This window comes from Sorghum bicolor, chromosome 7 (genome assembly GCF_000003195.3).
Source record: "Sorghum bicolor cultivar BTx623 chromosome 7, Sorghum_bicolor_NCBIv3, whole genome shotgun sequence".
In the NCBI taxonomy this organism is placed as follows: Eukaryota; Viridiplantae; Streptophyta; class Magnoliopsida; order Poales; family Poaceae; genus Sorghum; species Sorghum bicolor.
In genome coordinates this window covers 1348100-1363540 of record NC_012876.2, presented here as the reverse complement: position 1 = coordinate 1363540, position 15441 = coordinate 1348100, and the positions used below count along the sequence as shown (strand labels likewise).

General features: G+C 41.1%; 1 protein-coding gene across 1 annotated transcript; it reads right to left on the bottom strand.

The window, feature by feature from the left end:
• Nucleotides 382-3441, bottom strand: LOC8068557 (NAC domain-containing protein 35). The gene is made up of 3 exons (XM_002443711.2): nucleotides 2937-3441; nucleotides 2353-2621; nucleotides 382-1316 (listed from the first exon to the last, which is right to left on the bottom strand). Exons 1-3 carry the CDS (start codon nucleotides 3205-3207, stop codon nucleotides 732-734), a joined length of 1125 nt encoding a protein of 374 aa, XP_002443756.1. The 5' UTR covers nucleotides 3208-3441; the 3' UTR covers nucleotides 382-731.

Below are 15441 nucleotides of genomic sequence, written 5' to 3'. Positions count from 1 at the left end.
CATAGAAAAATACCAAATACATGGAATCTTTTGCTAAAAAGAAAATCTGCTAAACAAATTTTGAGTCCAACCCCCCCCCCCCCCCCCCCCCCCCTTGAGAGTCCGCCAATGTATCGGATCCTAGATATAGCTAGTTCCAACTTTATAACTAGACTCCTGGTTTTCAGAAAACTAGGGACCTAACATACATATGATCAGGCAAAAACACTTATACTTTAAGAACCTAGCTAGAATAACATGACAATCGCACAATAGCATTTTCTCAACAGTGTACTTGTGCAAAATCTCAATATATATAATATGTGGACATAATTCTGCATACGTCTTTTGTCATTTCATGTAAACATGAAATCTGTAAAGTAATGCTGGGGGGACAATAAATTAAGTTGAATGATAATTGAAACATACATATATATAAGCCTAAGATCAGATGACCAAATAATCTTTATTCCATCGAGTTATGCTACAAGGTCTGCATTACCAAATAATAGAAATTGACATGTTGTTACACCAGCTATTCATGTGAGATGGTGAACTGATTAATATAGTGGAGCATTGCATAGGACTAGAACTAACTCAACCTATATATACCATTACATCTTAACCACCATGTTCTAGCCCAAGTAATAATTATGTGTCGATCTGCACATATACACACTTGTATTAATATATAATACGTGCACGCATGCAAGCATGCATATAAATGCTTCGAGCCACGTACGTACTGAAAGTCACTTGAAGCTTGTGCAAACCTTGGGAGATTCTAGGAGTGGATTCCAATCCCAAATTTTTTCCATGCTAGGAAAAGGAAGCAATGGACCTTGTGATGGCAAGGGCTGGTTAGGGTTTCCTTGGCTATTATATGATCCAATTGCCCTACTCAGCTCATCTATTGGAATTGTTGCCATTGTAGCAGAGTTTGCATTAAGCAGGGCATGTGTGGAAGAAGTCAGCATCGGTGGGTTAGCACCTTTCATGTGGTAGAGTGATGTACCGTCCTCCTCCGTCGATGTGGTGGAGCTGAGTGAGGGGGCTGACAGGAACATTGACGTCTGTGGCGCCATTGTTGCTGCTCGAGCTGCAGCTGACGATGTCATGGCTATGGTGGTGTTTGCTCCACTGTATGGCTTGTTCATGTGAACTGAAGAGTGGCCACCGTCGAACATTGGCGCCAGGCGGGGTGACGCTGCAGTCCGGTGGTGCTTCTTTTCCATGGTCGCTGCAGCCTTTGAGCTGGATGATCTTGTTGTGGTGGTGCTGAGGTGAAAGTTGTCCTCAATCCCTGGTCGTTTATACACTTTGCAAAGAGAAATTTCCTATATATATGATATGAAGATGAATTAATCAAGATCAGTACAAAATTAAATTAGTGTTTGTAATAGACGCTAAAAAGGTAACTATAGCTCATGCAATTATAAGAAGGATTGGTAAATTTCTTATGTGCTAGTGATTTAAGTATATATATGTAGATATACACACCATGGTTACTGAAAGAGAGCTGAGGAAGTTTGCAGCCAGAAGAAAAATGTCACTTGAAAAAGTTTTTCATGTAAACGAGGTTGTGCTTCACACTAAACAAAATAGGCACATAACAGTACTCCAAAATATTAATTAAATTTATTTTTGAGATCTGATGTTGAGTTCTTTCTACAGTTCTATACTAATATTGTTTGACAAGCATGAAGTGTAGCTTTCCCTTTTGAGTAGCTATTATCCCAGATATGTGAAGATCTTGAAAAGTAAGTTGCAAAAACTTTTTACATATGAAGGTTGTGATGATTCATACATCCAAAAAGGAGGCACCAGTCTTTGCAAAAGTTAAGACGAAAGAAAAGAGAAACCCATCTGTGTACAGAGACTTGGAAAAGTTTTCAAGTTCCTTCTCTGTTCTAAAAACGCCCGGATATATAAGTATTGAAGAAAAAAATTGATGTGTTTTTTTGCAAGTGATAGGAATAACCTAATTAACTTAGCCAGATCTTGCACGTGCAATTCACACGGTGCACTTGCTTTTAACAAGTGTATTGTTTGCATATATACACATGCCAGCCGGCAATCATGAACAGATCTAGCTAGCAATCATCAATCAAGAATAATCCCAAGTTCCAAAAATAGGGAACTTTAAGCAGTGTAGGCATCGATCTTTGAACTTTTTGTGCTAGCTTTGCCAAGATCTCAAAGAACTCAAAAAGAAAAACAACTCAGTCAATAAATAAGGGAAACAAACTGAAGCAGCTAGCCATGCATGAGGTGAGAATCGGAGCAAAAATTTCTCAAAAAGAAATAATCTTTATCTTCACACAACTATACTTTCGTTAACTGATGATGCACCGAGAAAATTAAAGCTCCTACCTTTTGGTAGCGGTCAGCCTCGCCGGAAGGAAGGCGGTACTCGTTCATGATCCAGCTGCTCCTGAGTCCCTTGGGCGCCTTCCCCACATAGAACACCAGCGTCTTCTTGAGCCCGATCGGACGCTTCACCTCGACGTACACCGTCCGGTCGGCTCCCGTGGCCTTCCAGTAGCCGGACGGCGTCACTCGGTTCGGCCGGTCGCCGTTGCGGTACTTGCGGTCTCTCGGCACGTAGAAGTACCACTCCTTGTCCCCAATTGAAGCCAAAGCTGCATGCGGTGGTAGTTTATGTAGAGCATGAGATGATGTGAGCATAGTTAGTAGACACAAAAGTGAAAAATAGACACCATCATCGCATGCATGGAACATAGAGCAAAAGCAAGCAAAAAGCAGGCTAAAATAAAGAAGGATCACATGAGATGAAAAGAAAAGAAAATAAAGGGGGTCGGTCACATGCATGAAATCATATATGCCAGATCGATCGATCCCCTTGGATATTTACTCCTTTATTAGCAGGAGCTAGCTGGTATGGTAGTAGCTAGTAGCAGTGTTCACATGTTGCTTGCATATGCGTCGTGTCTTACCAGGGAGATCCCATGGGTCGTAGCGGTAGAGGTCGACGAGGTTGATGAGCTCGATGTTGAAGCGCTTGCCCTCCACCCTACGGCGGAGGTAGAAGTCGATGAGCTCTTCCTCCGTGGGGTGGAATCGGAACCCCGGCATCACCATGTCGCCGCCTCCGCCTTGCTGCAGCTGCCCATCGTCGCCGCCGCCGTGCTGCTGCTGCTGCTGGTGGTGGTCTCCGGATGCTCCTCCCATGGTCGAGCTCGATCGACGGCGGCCTGCTTGTGTCATTACCTCCCCTCCCGGCAGCCAGCCTAGGTAGCTTCTTTATAGCTACGACGCAGCAGGACCAGAGGAGGAGGAGGAGGACGACTAGTACAAGACCACCAGCGCGCCCTAACTACACCCACACGCCACACACAGAGACAGATCGATGGAGACCCAGCTAGACATGTACAAGACGATGGATGGAATGGATGGCCGGCCGGCCTATACGGTTGTGCGGTGCGGTATTCTTCTCGCTCTGGCTGGCTCTTGGACGGACGAGAGGTTGATTGCTGCTTGCAAGTGGTGGTGGTGCTACTGGTACACTAGCTAGTGGTGAAGGGCGCGGAGAGAGAGATAAGAGAAGATTATTTTCCTAATTAAAACTCAAATATGACAGCACGCCAATTGTGATGAGGACCGGCCGTGTCGTCCTATTGATATGTGCAGGTATTAATGGCTGTTACTTTTAGCTAAGCTAGCTAGCTCTACATATATACATACGCCCAAGAATTGGAGAGAGAGAAGACCGAGAGAGCAAGAGATGCACATCACAGTTTCTGTAGCTATATATACTCTCATCAGTACTCTACATATATGTGACATTAGCGGCTTTGTTTGGTATAGCATGTGACATTATCTTGCAAGGGTTGTTTGCTATATAGCTCCTAGGTGCTCCGACTCCTCGTGAAAAATAATCTAGCGGTACTGTTATAGCCACACACTATTTTTCCTGTCATGATGAATATTACTGAGTCATGCCATTTTAGCATGGTGACACTATTTTTCCTGTCATGATGAATTACTGAGTCATGCCATTTTAGCATGGTGTGAAGTCCATTCCATCCATTTTAACTTGTGGGTTTTAAGAAAAAAGCTCATATCTAGCGAACACTAGAGCTAGAGGCATACAAATACATCAAAATTTCTCAATCTTGGACAAATCAATAACAGAATGTACGAACCAAGTTTGGAACTAAAACTTCACAATATTGACGATTAATCCCTCTTGCGCTTTGCTTGGTCTCCTCTCCAATCACCTATCTCCCATAATTGCCTTCTCTCTTTGAGGTTCTCTATTTTGTGGTCTTGTTGAACTACATATATCTAGAAGGCTCTTTTTTATCTTGTAAGATTGGTTAGAAATGTTCAATCTGCCTGATATGTGGTGGGGTTACTTAGGTCCCGTTTGGCATAACTCACATCACTAGTGAAGTTGTTTTTGGCATCAGCTCCACGACTAGCTCTACTAGTGGAAATGAAGTTGTTTTCGTAAATCATTTGGCAAAATAGTGCCTCAAGATAGACAAAAAACATAAAATTAAATGACCACAACAACCTTCTGTTTTTTTCTTTATTTTTTCATCCTCTCCTATTCATTTTTCTTCCTTACTTCTCGGCCCTTCACACATCCGCGCGCACGCCCCACAATGGACATGCCCGGAGGCTTGTGCCCCACGACGACTGTGGATGGCAGTCTATGCCCCCTTATGATCATGCCTGAGCAGCCCGTGCCCCCACCACTAGTAGACAGATGAGTTTTAAACCTTGTTGAGAAACCCCTTTAGTCCCAGTTTTTCCAACTCAAAAATAATTGAAATCCTGTAGACCTCCCTCTTGCATGTGTGAGATTCGAACCCAAGACCTCTTGTCTCGTGCGTATATTCCTTACCAACTCAACTGCACACCACATGTGACAATGTCTTGGACACTCTCCCTTTGAATTCACTCATGGGGGACCTTTAGTCCCGGGTTGGAGACTTTTAATCCGGGTTGGTGACTTCAACTGGGATTAAAAGGCCACCCTTTAGTCTCAATTGGTGTTACCAACCGGGACTAAAAGTTAGAGGACCTTTAGTCCGGGTTGGTAATACCAACCGGGACTGAAGGGTAGTTTTTAGTCCCAGTTGGTGTACCAACCGGGACTAAAGGTCCCTGCTGCAAAAGTCTGCTGCACTATTCGTTGGGCAGAAAATTCTAGTCCCGATCGGTGGTTCCAACCAGAACTAAATCTTATTAGTCCCGGCGGGTTCAATTTAGAGCAGGACTACAAGTGAGGATCAAAAGTCTGTTCTCTAGTGTACACCCACACACATCCTGGTAGCTGGTGTAGTTGGATCCGCGTCGAGGCCGCCATGGCCTTCGTGAACGAGGCCTCTGCTAGCTTGACCCGCTCTATTGCCATCCATTATCTGAGTCCATGAGGGCACAATTATCGTCAACCTTGAGTAGATCCGGTGTATCATCGAATCATTTACATGGTTCTCCTACTCAACTGCCTCAGGCATCACATTCTATCTCCATCGACCCTACTATCTGCACGCACAAAGAAGGGGCATTTTGGGACAAGCCCATAAACATAGAGGTTGGAACCAGGCGAACCTAGTTTTTCTAGCTCCACCTCCATTCGGCTCCAGTCATCATGATTTAGTCATCATGATTTAAGGAGCACCTCGCCTAGATCTAAAAACTTTTGGCAAAAATAGTCCCAAACAACTTCTAGAGCTATTGGTGTTACTGTGCCAAATGGAGGTTTATTTAGAGGCGCCAATACCTAGAGTATTTATTAATCTAATGCTATTTATTTAGTATCATAATTATTTCTAGCTAGCTAGCCTTTATAAACTTAGTCAAATTTAAGATTATGCAACTTAGAACAAAGCTAGAATGACACTCTAGAGTATCTATTAGGCCAATCTCAATGTGATTTCATCAGAGTTTCATGGCATTAAATATGCTGATGTGGCACCGTATTAATGAAGTGAGAGATGATAAAAGTTTTATAGGAGCGGAGAGAGTTTCATCCTCATAAAACTCTTCTACACTGTTTTTAAAATCAGATGTGCTAGAAACTTGGATATGAAACTCTCCATTGAGACTGGCCTTATGGAGTACACGTAATAGTGATACAATTGAACAGTTTGTGGGTAACATAAAGTACATATTTTAAATTTATGAGAAAGTTGGGATGATGTGATAATAATATAATACATGCAGAAAGAGCTACCGGCCGGGTCCTGTATACCCCAAATGACCCTCCTTAGTTTTTGTGTAGTATGTGCCTTTCTTATATGTAACATCAATGTGTGTAAGACTCCGTTTTCCTCTTTCTTGTCTTATATGCAGATATATAGCAGTGCTCTTGCTAATTTTTCCAGAAGAAACAAATACATGCAAAATATTGACACTAGCCGTATAATTGTGTGGCCGTTCCTTCAAAGTTAATCAAGAGGTAAATTTTTGTATACTTAAAAATGCTCCACCTATAAAGAGGCACGCGCTCGACTTGTGCAAGTTGTCCTCTTGTGTTCACGCATGCATGCATGTATGCTACTGGAATCTAATCTGAAGGTAAGTACTTGTCTTTGCCTCGTGCTCCATCCTAGGAACAGTACATATTCTTCGGCCGGCCGACAACTCAAAATCTCAAATCATGATGCTGGCCCAATTAATCCTTCAATTCCTGTCTATCTCAATAGATTCATACCACTTGCACAACCTAGTCTATAGATATGCAGTAAGCAATTTTGACTTGATTGATCATCCCCGTTGGGGGAAGGCGTCTAGTAACAACCCCCGCCTGTTCCCCGACCCTTGCAATGTTCCATTAACCAACCTCACGGATGGCTCGACCACCCATGCATGAGAGTTTTCCTGACATTTGTTCTTCTTTTTAGGTGCTTCCAAGTATGATATGACTTGGCGATCGCGGATCACTGGAAGCGCCAAGCGATCTTGACAGAAAGGTGACCGCCGCACGGTAGATAAGGCTCGCCGAGCCGGGCATGAAGCTGGCGGCAGCCTCCTCTAACCCAGCTAGGGTTAACGGAGTTGGTAAAGGGCAAGGGAAATTTACTTCCCTGCCCCTGCTGCCTTCTGTGCTTAGAGCGGTGTTCCCGCTTTGGTCCTGTTGTAATTTTACCTTGGCTCTGGGTGCGGACTATAAAAATACTTCAGGGTGCCCGTCTAAGAGACAGTTTTTTTAGACAGAAATTTAATGGGCAATTAATCTGTATTTTTTCTAGCACACTTCTCGGGGTATCCTCATACCCATCGTTCGTTTATTTCACTATTTCTCTCTGGGAAACCCTCGACCTCTCTCCGTGTGATCTGCACACCTACTCCTGAACTGCTAAAATTTTAGAAATATTTCAAGGCTTGTTTGGTTACATTCCAAGTCTCCAATGCACCCCAATTCACATGGGTACATTGGGAAAAAGAATTGAGGTGGAAAATTAGACTCCAATCCATCCCAAAATTTTCACATCAATCTCTTATGGTTAGTCCAATATACCAGCTGTGAGCGAGATAATTTATCTATTGAGGATTTTTTTTTTGCTGAACTTATTTTTTACAGTAGTCTAGAATAATGGCAAGATGGACACGTGGCAAGCAGGACTTACACAACCATGGGATCGAGACGATGATGAGCCTGTATCTTGCATGCTCCAGGACAACATCAAGCAGTGCAACATTAATTCCCAAACATGCATGGGGTGAATGGAAGCTAATAGAAGAGAGCATTTGCGACATATTTTGAACCCAACATTTAACTGTTTTTCACTCGAGACTGATCTGCACGTACCGTATATATACACACATAGCTTATTAGCTATAGGGTTTGCGCGCGTATGCTTTGCATCACGGTTGCTGCGAGGCTGTGGACACAGGTTGGCATTTACGCCTAGGATGTCCTTGTGGGGAATTCTTGCCATGCATGTCGGTAATTTAAGGCATGTGCCGCTGTTTGCTACGTACAGCTACTAGTGCGTCGTAGCACATACACCTGTATATATGTGCGCAGTAGTATTAGTTGACAGAGTGTCGATCCTTGTGGATTTTCCTTTGGAGGAGGTTAGAACATCTCCATAATCTTTGTTGTACGAGCATGCATATCAATCAAGGGATACCCGTGACTTGTACGATCTCCCTCTCTCTCTCTCTCTCCCCCTCCCCCCTCTCTCTCTCATGCGCGTTATTTGTTTGTCAGAGACATATGTGTGCATCGCGACGCAAGGGAAGGAAGTAGGCACTACCGGATTCCACTCCTTTTGCCGAGCGCTTGGCAAAAGGGCAAACACGCTTGGCAAAAGTTTTGCCGAAAGAAACTCTCGACAAAGAACCGCCGACAAATAAGCTACCAGTAAAAGACAGTTTGTCGAGAATTGCTCTCGACAAAGTTTTTGCCGAGCGCACGGAGCCAAGCTCTCGGCGAACGTGAGTGCCAAAAAACGACCGTTAATGCTGACAACTTTTCAAACTCCTTTGCTCGACAAAGATTTTTTTTAAAAAATGAAAAAGAATTGCAGCCGAGCTGATTTGAAAAAAAGGATTGAAGCATTTTCTAATACCCTTTGCCGAGAGCCCGGGCTTGATTGCCGAGAGCCCTGTTCAGCAAAGATTTTTTAAAAAAATTAAAAAGGTTGCGCCATTTTCTACTAGCCTTTGCCCAGAGCCCAGCGCTCGGCAAAGGGATTCTTTGCCGAGAGCCTACCTTCCAGGTGCTCGGCAAAGGTCGCAGCTTTGCCGAGCGCCCCGTAGTCCCGGCTCTTGGCAAAGCCATAGCTCTCAGTAGGGATGAAAACGGATCGGATACAGACGCATATGACCGATATCATACTTGTTTTCATATTTCTGGTCGGATTCGGTTTCGAATACGGATAATATCAATCATGTCGGATAAGATATGATTGAATGTCGATATCATAAATATACGATTTAAGTATTCAGATACAGATATGGTATCAGATGTTAAATATTCAAATTTGGATACATATAGATTAAACGTCTCTAAACGAATTCGGTCTCGAATACGGTCGGAAAATATCCGTACCGTTTTCATCCCTAGCTCTCAGCAAAGGCTCCAGAGAGCTTTTTTTAATTTCTATTTTTGTTTCCAACTGTAGATAAAATAGATATTAACAGATATAACACAACCAACTCAAAGGGCAAAACCAACATGTTCATCACATATATTCACAAAGTATCACAATATATCACAACATCCACAGCAACATGTTCATCACATTATCTCAAAGTATCACAACATCCACAAGTTCACTGCTGCCAAGCATCCCAATTCGACCCTACTGGAGGCGGCTGCTGCGACGGAGGCGAACGTGGTGGATACCCATACCCGACCCACCCGACGGCGGCTGAAGCGGTAGAAGTGGTGGATTCGCTGACCCTCCGGACGGAGGCACCGTACCTCATTCGAACCCGCTGATTGAACCTGCACAAAGGAGAAGAAAAAATAGTACTTATAGTAATACCAAAGCATAAAATTGTAATCTAGGCTTAGTAAAGTCAAAAATTTGCAGAACTAGTTATAAAATTATAATCTAAGCCTAGACACATAAAAAATTCGGTAGCACCTCCCCCGTACCTGGGGTTTCCAAAACCTGTAAGAAAACTAACGACACGATGGCTGCCCACCACATCTCAACGGCACGATGGCCGAGACACATATATATCAATGGCACGAAGGCCTCCCATCATATATGAACGACACGATGTCCGACATGCACAGTAAAGAGGTTTTGTTAGAGAAGTTGAACTCACCGGTCATCATAAACCTCGGATCTTTGTTCAAATTGGAGAGAGTATACTATACAACACTCACTGTTCAAATTTGCAATTAATTAATTATATATAGCAAATAATTACAAAACTAGACAAAAACTAATATTGAACAACATGTAGTATGTGTAGAGAGAAAAAAGTTCGGAGCAAATGAAAGAAAAAATAAATAAATTTAATTGGAGAGAGTAAGGAGAAGAGAAACACATGCATGCACATGAAATATGGACAACCTCTTTGCCGAGAGGGGCGCTCGGCAAAGAGGTTTGCCGAGAGCCTTGACGGCGGGGCTCTATGCAAAGATCTCACGCCATCAGTCCAAGTGACGGCGGCAGCTCTTTGCCGAGAACACCGTTTGCCGAGAGCTCAGCTCACGACAAAGGTCCAATTTGCTGTGCACCTTTCTTTGCCGAGAGGCCCACTCGGCAAAATGGGCCGGTTCACCGAGCGCTTTTGTTTGCCGAGATTCTGGCCCACGGTAAGTCGTTCGTTTGCCGACAGCCCTTCTTTGCCGAGCGGCGTGCTCGGCAAATGTCTTGTTTGTCGAGAGCCCATGTTTTTGCTCTCGGCAAACACAGCGGCTCTCGGCAAAGGCTGGTTTTCCAGTAGCGAGGTTTACGTGTACATATATATGCTTACTTCATATATCTTAGACATACTCGATCAACTTAATCATATGAGTCAAATCATAAATACTCAAACATATTCCTGATATTAGTAGTACAATACTTGCCGAGTAAAATTGGAGCTAGCTAGAGCTAGGTCTTGTTTAGTTCTGAAAATTTTTGGGTTTTGAGTACTGTAGTATTTTCGTTTTTATTGGGTAAATATTGTCCAATAATCATGGAATAACTAGGCTCAAAAAATTTATCTCATAATTTACAGGTAAACTGTGTAATCAGTTTTTGTTTTTGTCTATATTTAATGCTCCATGCATGTACCGCAAGATCGATGTGACGAAGAATCTTGAAAAGTTTTTGGTTTTTGAGGTGAACTGAACAAGACTCTAGACCGCTAGATTGCTAGATCCTACATACTCATCCCAGGCCTGCACATACCACTTAATTAACATGACCATGAGATGGATGAATAAGGATGAAACTAAAAGGGATTGTGTATGAACAGATACAAACTGGTATGCCGGATACAAATGTTGTTTAATGCGTTGAATATTGGTACCCATCCCATATACGAATCAGAAATCTAATAACTTTGGGTGTTCAGATTTGGTGGATATTAAATGTTCGAATTCATATATGAATTATCCATTTAGGTATTTGAACCCCTTTTGGATGGACGAATATCGGGAAATATATGCCCTGTTGTCATCCTTAAAGATGAACAAGTTGTTCTGCCACTAATTGTTGGATCTTTGTTTTATCCCCTTAAGTTCCTTTTTTTTCCAATTGTTCTATAGGCAGGGGTGAAGCTAGAGATTTTAACCACCGGGGTCAGCATATAATGACTATGCTTATATGTGATACTTTTCTTATGGAAATTGCAGTGCGATAGTGGAATTTCCTCAAAGTCATCGGCGTCATCCGACCCCGGTAACAAGATGTAGATTCGCCCCTGTGTATAGGTACATATATAGAGTTCTCAGATTACAAAGTGAAAAGCATAGTCAAAATCATGTGAAGTAAATTAAATGGACTAGATAAACTTAGGAATGTGTTGACAACTATATATATCGACTGTTATAGCAGCCCGACCAGATATCGAAAGCGTATGTTAAGGAAATGAAACAAAGAAGAAAGAACAGTAAGCCCCCTATTTTAGATAGATGTGTGCATGACATCTTCTTGAACTATATATATGTTCATGTACAAACATGAATTTGAAATTGGCACTGTTATGATATGTCCTGGTTATTGATAGGGAGTATATATATATATATATTGTATTATTGTTTATTTTAAACAAAGCATGGATCCAAATTAAAGACAACTAGACACTTCTATAAGCACTTTGAAGGTTCCCGTATTGAAGCTTCTTGAAAGAACCTGTTGTTAACATATTTTCAACAAAAAGCTTCTCCTTCCCAATATAAACAGAGACACTCTTACAAGAAACTAGGCTAGCAAATCTTGAGATTGATGGAGATCACTATAGGCGCGCATCTCGTGAGATATATATTGGCATGTTGACAACCACTAAAATGAATAATAGTAGCAAAAAATACAAGTACCCATGGTCACAGATTATATATATTATCCAAAACATAAAAACCAAAATTAGTTACTGTTATTGCATCAAAGCTGAAGTCAATGAATGTAGTGGGTAACTTGTTCGATCTCAACAACAATGCCCTAATAGGGTAGTTGGACCTTTCATACTTTTTTATGTATTCAACGTGGAATTGTCATTTAGTTTGTTACGAATTATGAAGGCTACATGTATGCATTCATTTTCAAGTAACAACTATTTAAACTACACTATCTTAAACACAGAAATTTGGCTTGTTTTCCTCTATCTAGTAGTTGCAGAGTCCAAAAAGAATACCAATTCTTTCCAAGAAAATAACATTGTTGATCGAGCAAGTTGCATACCAATCACTAGCTAGATCGAAGACATTAATGGATGATAAATTCTTGTTCCTTCTTCCACATAATGCACCTTTCAATTGAATTCGTCAAACGGGCTCCATACGGCAAGAATAGTCGCCACTCGGTCATGATATCCCAAGAAACATGTATGACAAAATATATGGGTGGTGTAGATTTTACTAGATTGTTATAGATTCTTTAGAGAAAATCATGAAAAAAGTTTGCAACCTTGAAAATTTAATTAGTTTTGACAAACCATAAATGTGTATGAAATGTTCAATGTCTATATTAGTATTTTGACTAATCGAATACGATGTCATAGTAATCTTAATTTACTTGAGATTGATCGTTGTGACCTAGCAATTGAGCCATACATTGTATGGATAAAGATAGCCATTATTGTAGGTAGTAATCTTGTGTACATTGGATTGATTAAAAAAATTAGCGATGTGCCGACATATTACATGATGTAACATACATGGATAAATTTTGGTCGGCATATGTACTTTGTACACGTATAACAAAATTGCAAATACTACTTCCATTCCAAAATATAATGGATTCTAGCTATGCACCTGGACAAGTTCAGAAAATATACTAGAGCACTTGATAAACGCAGCTTAAAGCTTAATTAATTACGCGCAAGAAAAATGTGCAGTCATGACCATTTTTCCCATTTGATGAGTACAAGTATCAAACTATACTAGGTAGGTTTGTGCACGCCTAACTTTGTTTTTCTTGCCAAATCTTCTGTTTTCCACCAACACCTTCCATGATACTACACTAGAGCTTACTAAGAAGAGCATATGTATATCAGCAAGTGTTAAGTACTACTGCAGAAAAGATGTGTAGCACTGTGTTGTGTTCTTTAATTTAATCATTGCATGCCGGTTAAATGAGGAAGGAGAAACTGAAAAAAATTATAGATAGACAGCTGATATATGCGGATAAAGCGCAGCAGCATGGGATAAAGAAGCCATACATCAGAGGTCGTCCATAGACGGGAGGTGTGTATGCTAAAATATATATGTATATATATCATATTTATACTGTGTACTGTATAGGGGAGCAGCGTCGATGTGTGGGCGGCTGGCCGGTCGATCAGTCGGTGGTGGCAATTTAGTGAGTTCGGTGACTAGGTCCCACATGCAAGCAAGCAGGAGGGAGACGCTTGCATTTTGCTTTTAATGTGGCACCGCGTGCATGCTGCGTGGAAGAAGGAAGGGACGATGCCCTAGCACTCAGGAAGAGTGCTGTTATTGGTCCACCCCCTTGCCCTTGATAGAGACGGTTTTAATATAAATGATGTCATCGCATGCTTTGCTGCGCATCCATCGTCTCTCATTGTCATGTCTTTTTTCTCTTCGTCATTCAGTTACCGATCCTTCTCCGCGCTGAAGATCGATTGACGTAGTCTAGTATAATCCCAGTCTTAGTTAGACCCAGTCTAATCTATAGGTTTTACTAGAAGTTTGTAACTTTTGGTATTCACGTACCTAGCTACATGAATGCAGGCAATGCATGTCTACTGCAAGCGCGCGAGACATGTCATTGGAGTGCATGCATGCGCTTCCACTCAAAGCAAAGCAACAACCTTCTTCGATCTCCATATATACCTTTGCCAGCCGGTCTATGATAAATTGTTGTACAGGTAGCATCCTCAGCTATATTTAATAAGGGCAAAACAAGAAAACTAACCCTTAATTAATTACCTCTTGGTAATCGTACTTATGCCCTAAACGTCATCTAATTACGATACGGAGGGAGTATATATATATGAAGAATGAAAGGCACTTGATGTAAATTTGGACCCCTGATTCCATCAGTGCTAAAATTAACAGAGGCCACAGCCCAGTATGCAGTATCTTAATTAGCTAAGATGTTTGGCCTGTTGCCCACATGATGAAAATAATCCATATACACACTAAGGTCCTGTTTGGATTAATTTGCTTCACTTTTCTTAGCTCTCCTCCCTAACTTCGCTAGCCAAAGAGTATAGCTCAAAAAACTCTCCTCCAAAAAAAAAGTAGAGACCATCTCTATGTATTTTTATCATGGAGCTCCTCAAGACACTACTAAAGAAAGTTTTTTTTAGAGGCAGCTAGAATGAGTTTGTACAGGCAGCTGCTCCACCCACTCTACTTTTCTCTCTATTTCTAGAGGCGGCTATCCAATCGCTCCTAGAAATCGACGTGCAGAGGCAGGCCGATCGAAACCTAACCACCTCTAGAGATTGATTTTTAGAGGTGATCTGAAATCTAGCCTACTCTAGAAAATTTTACAGAATTGCCAATCTGGCCTTGTTTAGTTTCCGAATTTTTTTTGGATTCGGCTATGGTAGCTCTTTCGTTTGTATTTTGTAACTATTGTCCAACCATAGATTAACTAGGCTCAAAAAGATTCATCTCATAAATTACAGGTAAATTGTGCAATTATTTATTTTTTAATCTATATTAAATGCTCCATGCATGCATCCAAAGATTCGATGTGGTGGGAAATCTTGAAATTTTTTGGAACTAGACAAGGCCCTAGTCAAAAGAAAATAAACATAGGAGAATTTCGTGTGCATAGAGTTGTCATGGGGATCAAACTCACAACCTTAGGTCTCACATGTGTTCCTTCTTTACTACTCCACCCCAAAGTCACTTGTGATAAAGAGAGCTAATATAAACCGATGAATATTTGAGACACTAAATGAATTCAAATAAAAAAATCTTCTAACGAAAAATTTTTAGATTTTGTCGAGTACTACAATTTTGGTTTATATTGTTTCTCCATCAAATGTGATTTAAAAATTAAAAATTGAATTTCAAAATCTAGAAAACAAGACATAATTTTTGGGTCTTCGATGATTTCAAATAAAAAAGTCATCCATTACAAATTTTAGAACTTTTTGGGATCTAAAACTTTGATATAAAGTATGTCTTCATGTGACTTGATTTGGAAAAAGTTATGAATTTTACTGTGTTGCACCTTTTTTTGTGGCAGACCAAATCGTCAACGGCCTCTAATAATGCCACCTCTAGAATGCCATTTTAGAGGCAGTTAGGCTTTTCAACCATCTTTAAAAATAGAGGGCATTTCTAGTAGCATCTAGGATTTTCGGCTATCTCTAAAAGCCTATTTTTAGAGGCAA

Coding starts and splice junctions, on each gene's coding strand:
- LOC8068557 (XM_002443711.2), bottom strand. CDS start 3,207: ATGACACAAGCAGGCCGCCGTCGATCGAGCTCGACCATGGGAGGAGCA. Junction 2,622..2,936: donor CGACCCATGGGATCTCCCTG/GTAAGACACGAC, acceptor CACCGCATGCAG/CTTTGGCTTCAATTGGGGAC. Junction 1,317..2,352: donor AGGCTGACCGCTACCAAAAG/GTAGGAGCTTTA, acceptor TCATATATATAG/GAAATTTCTCTTTGCAAAGT.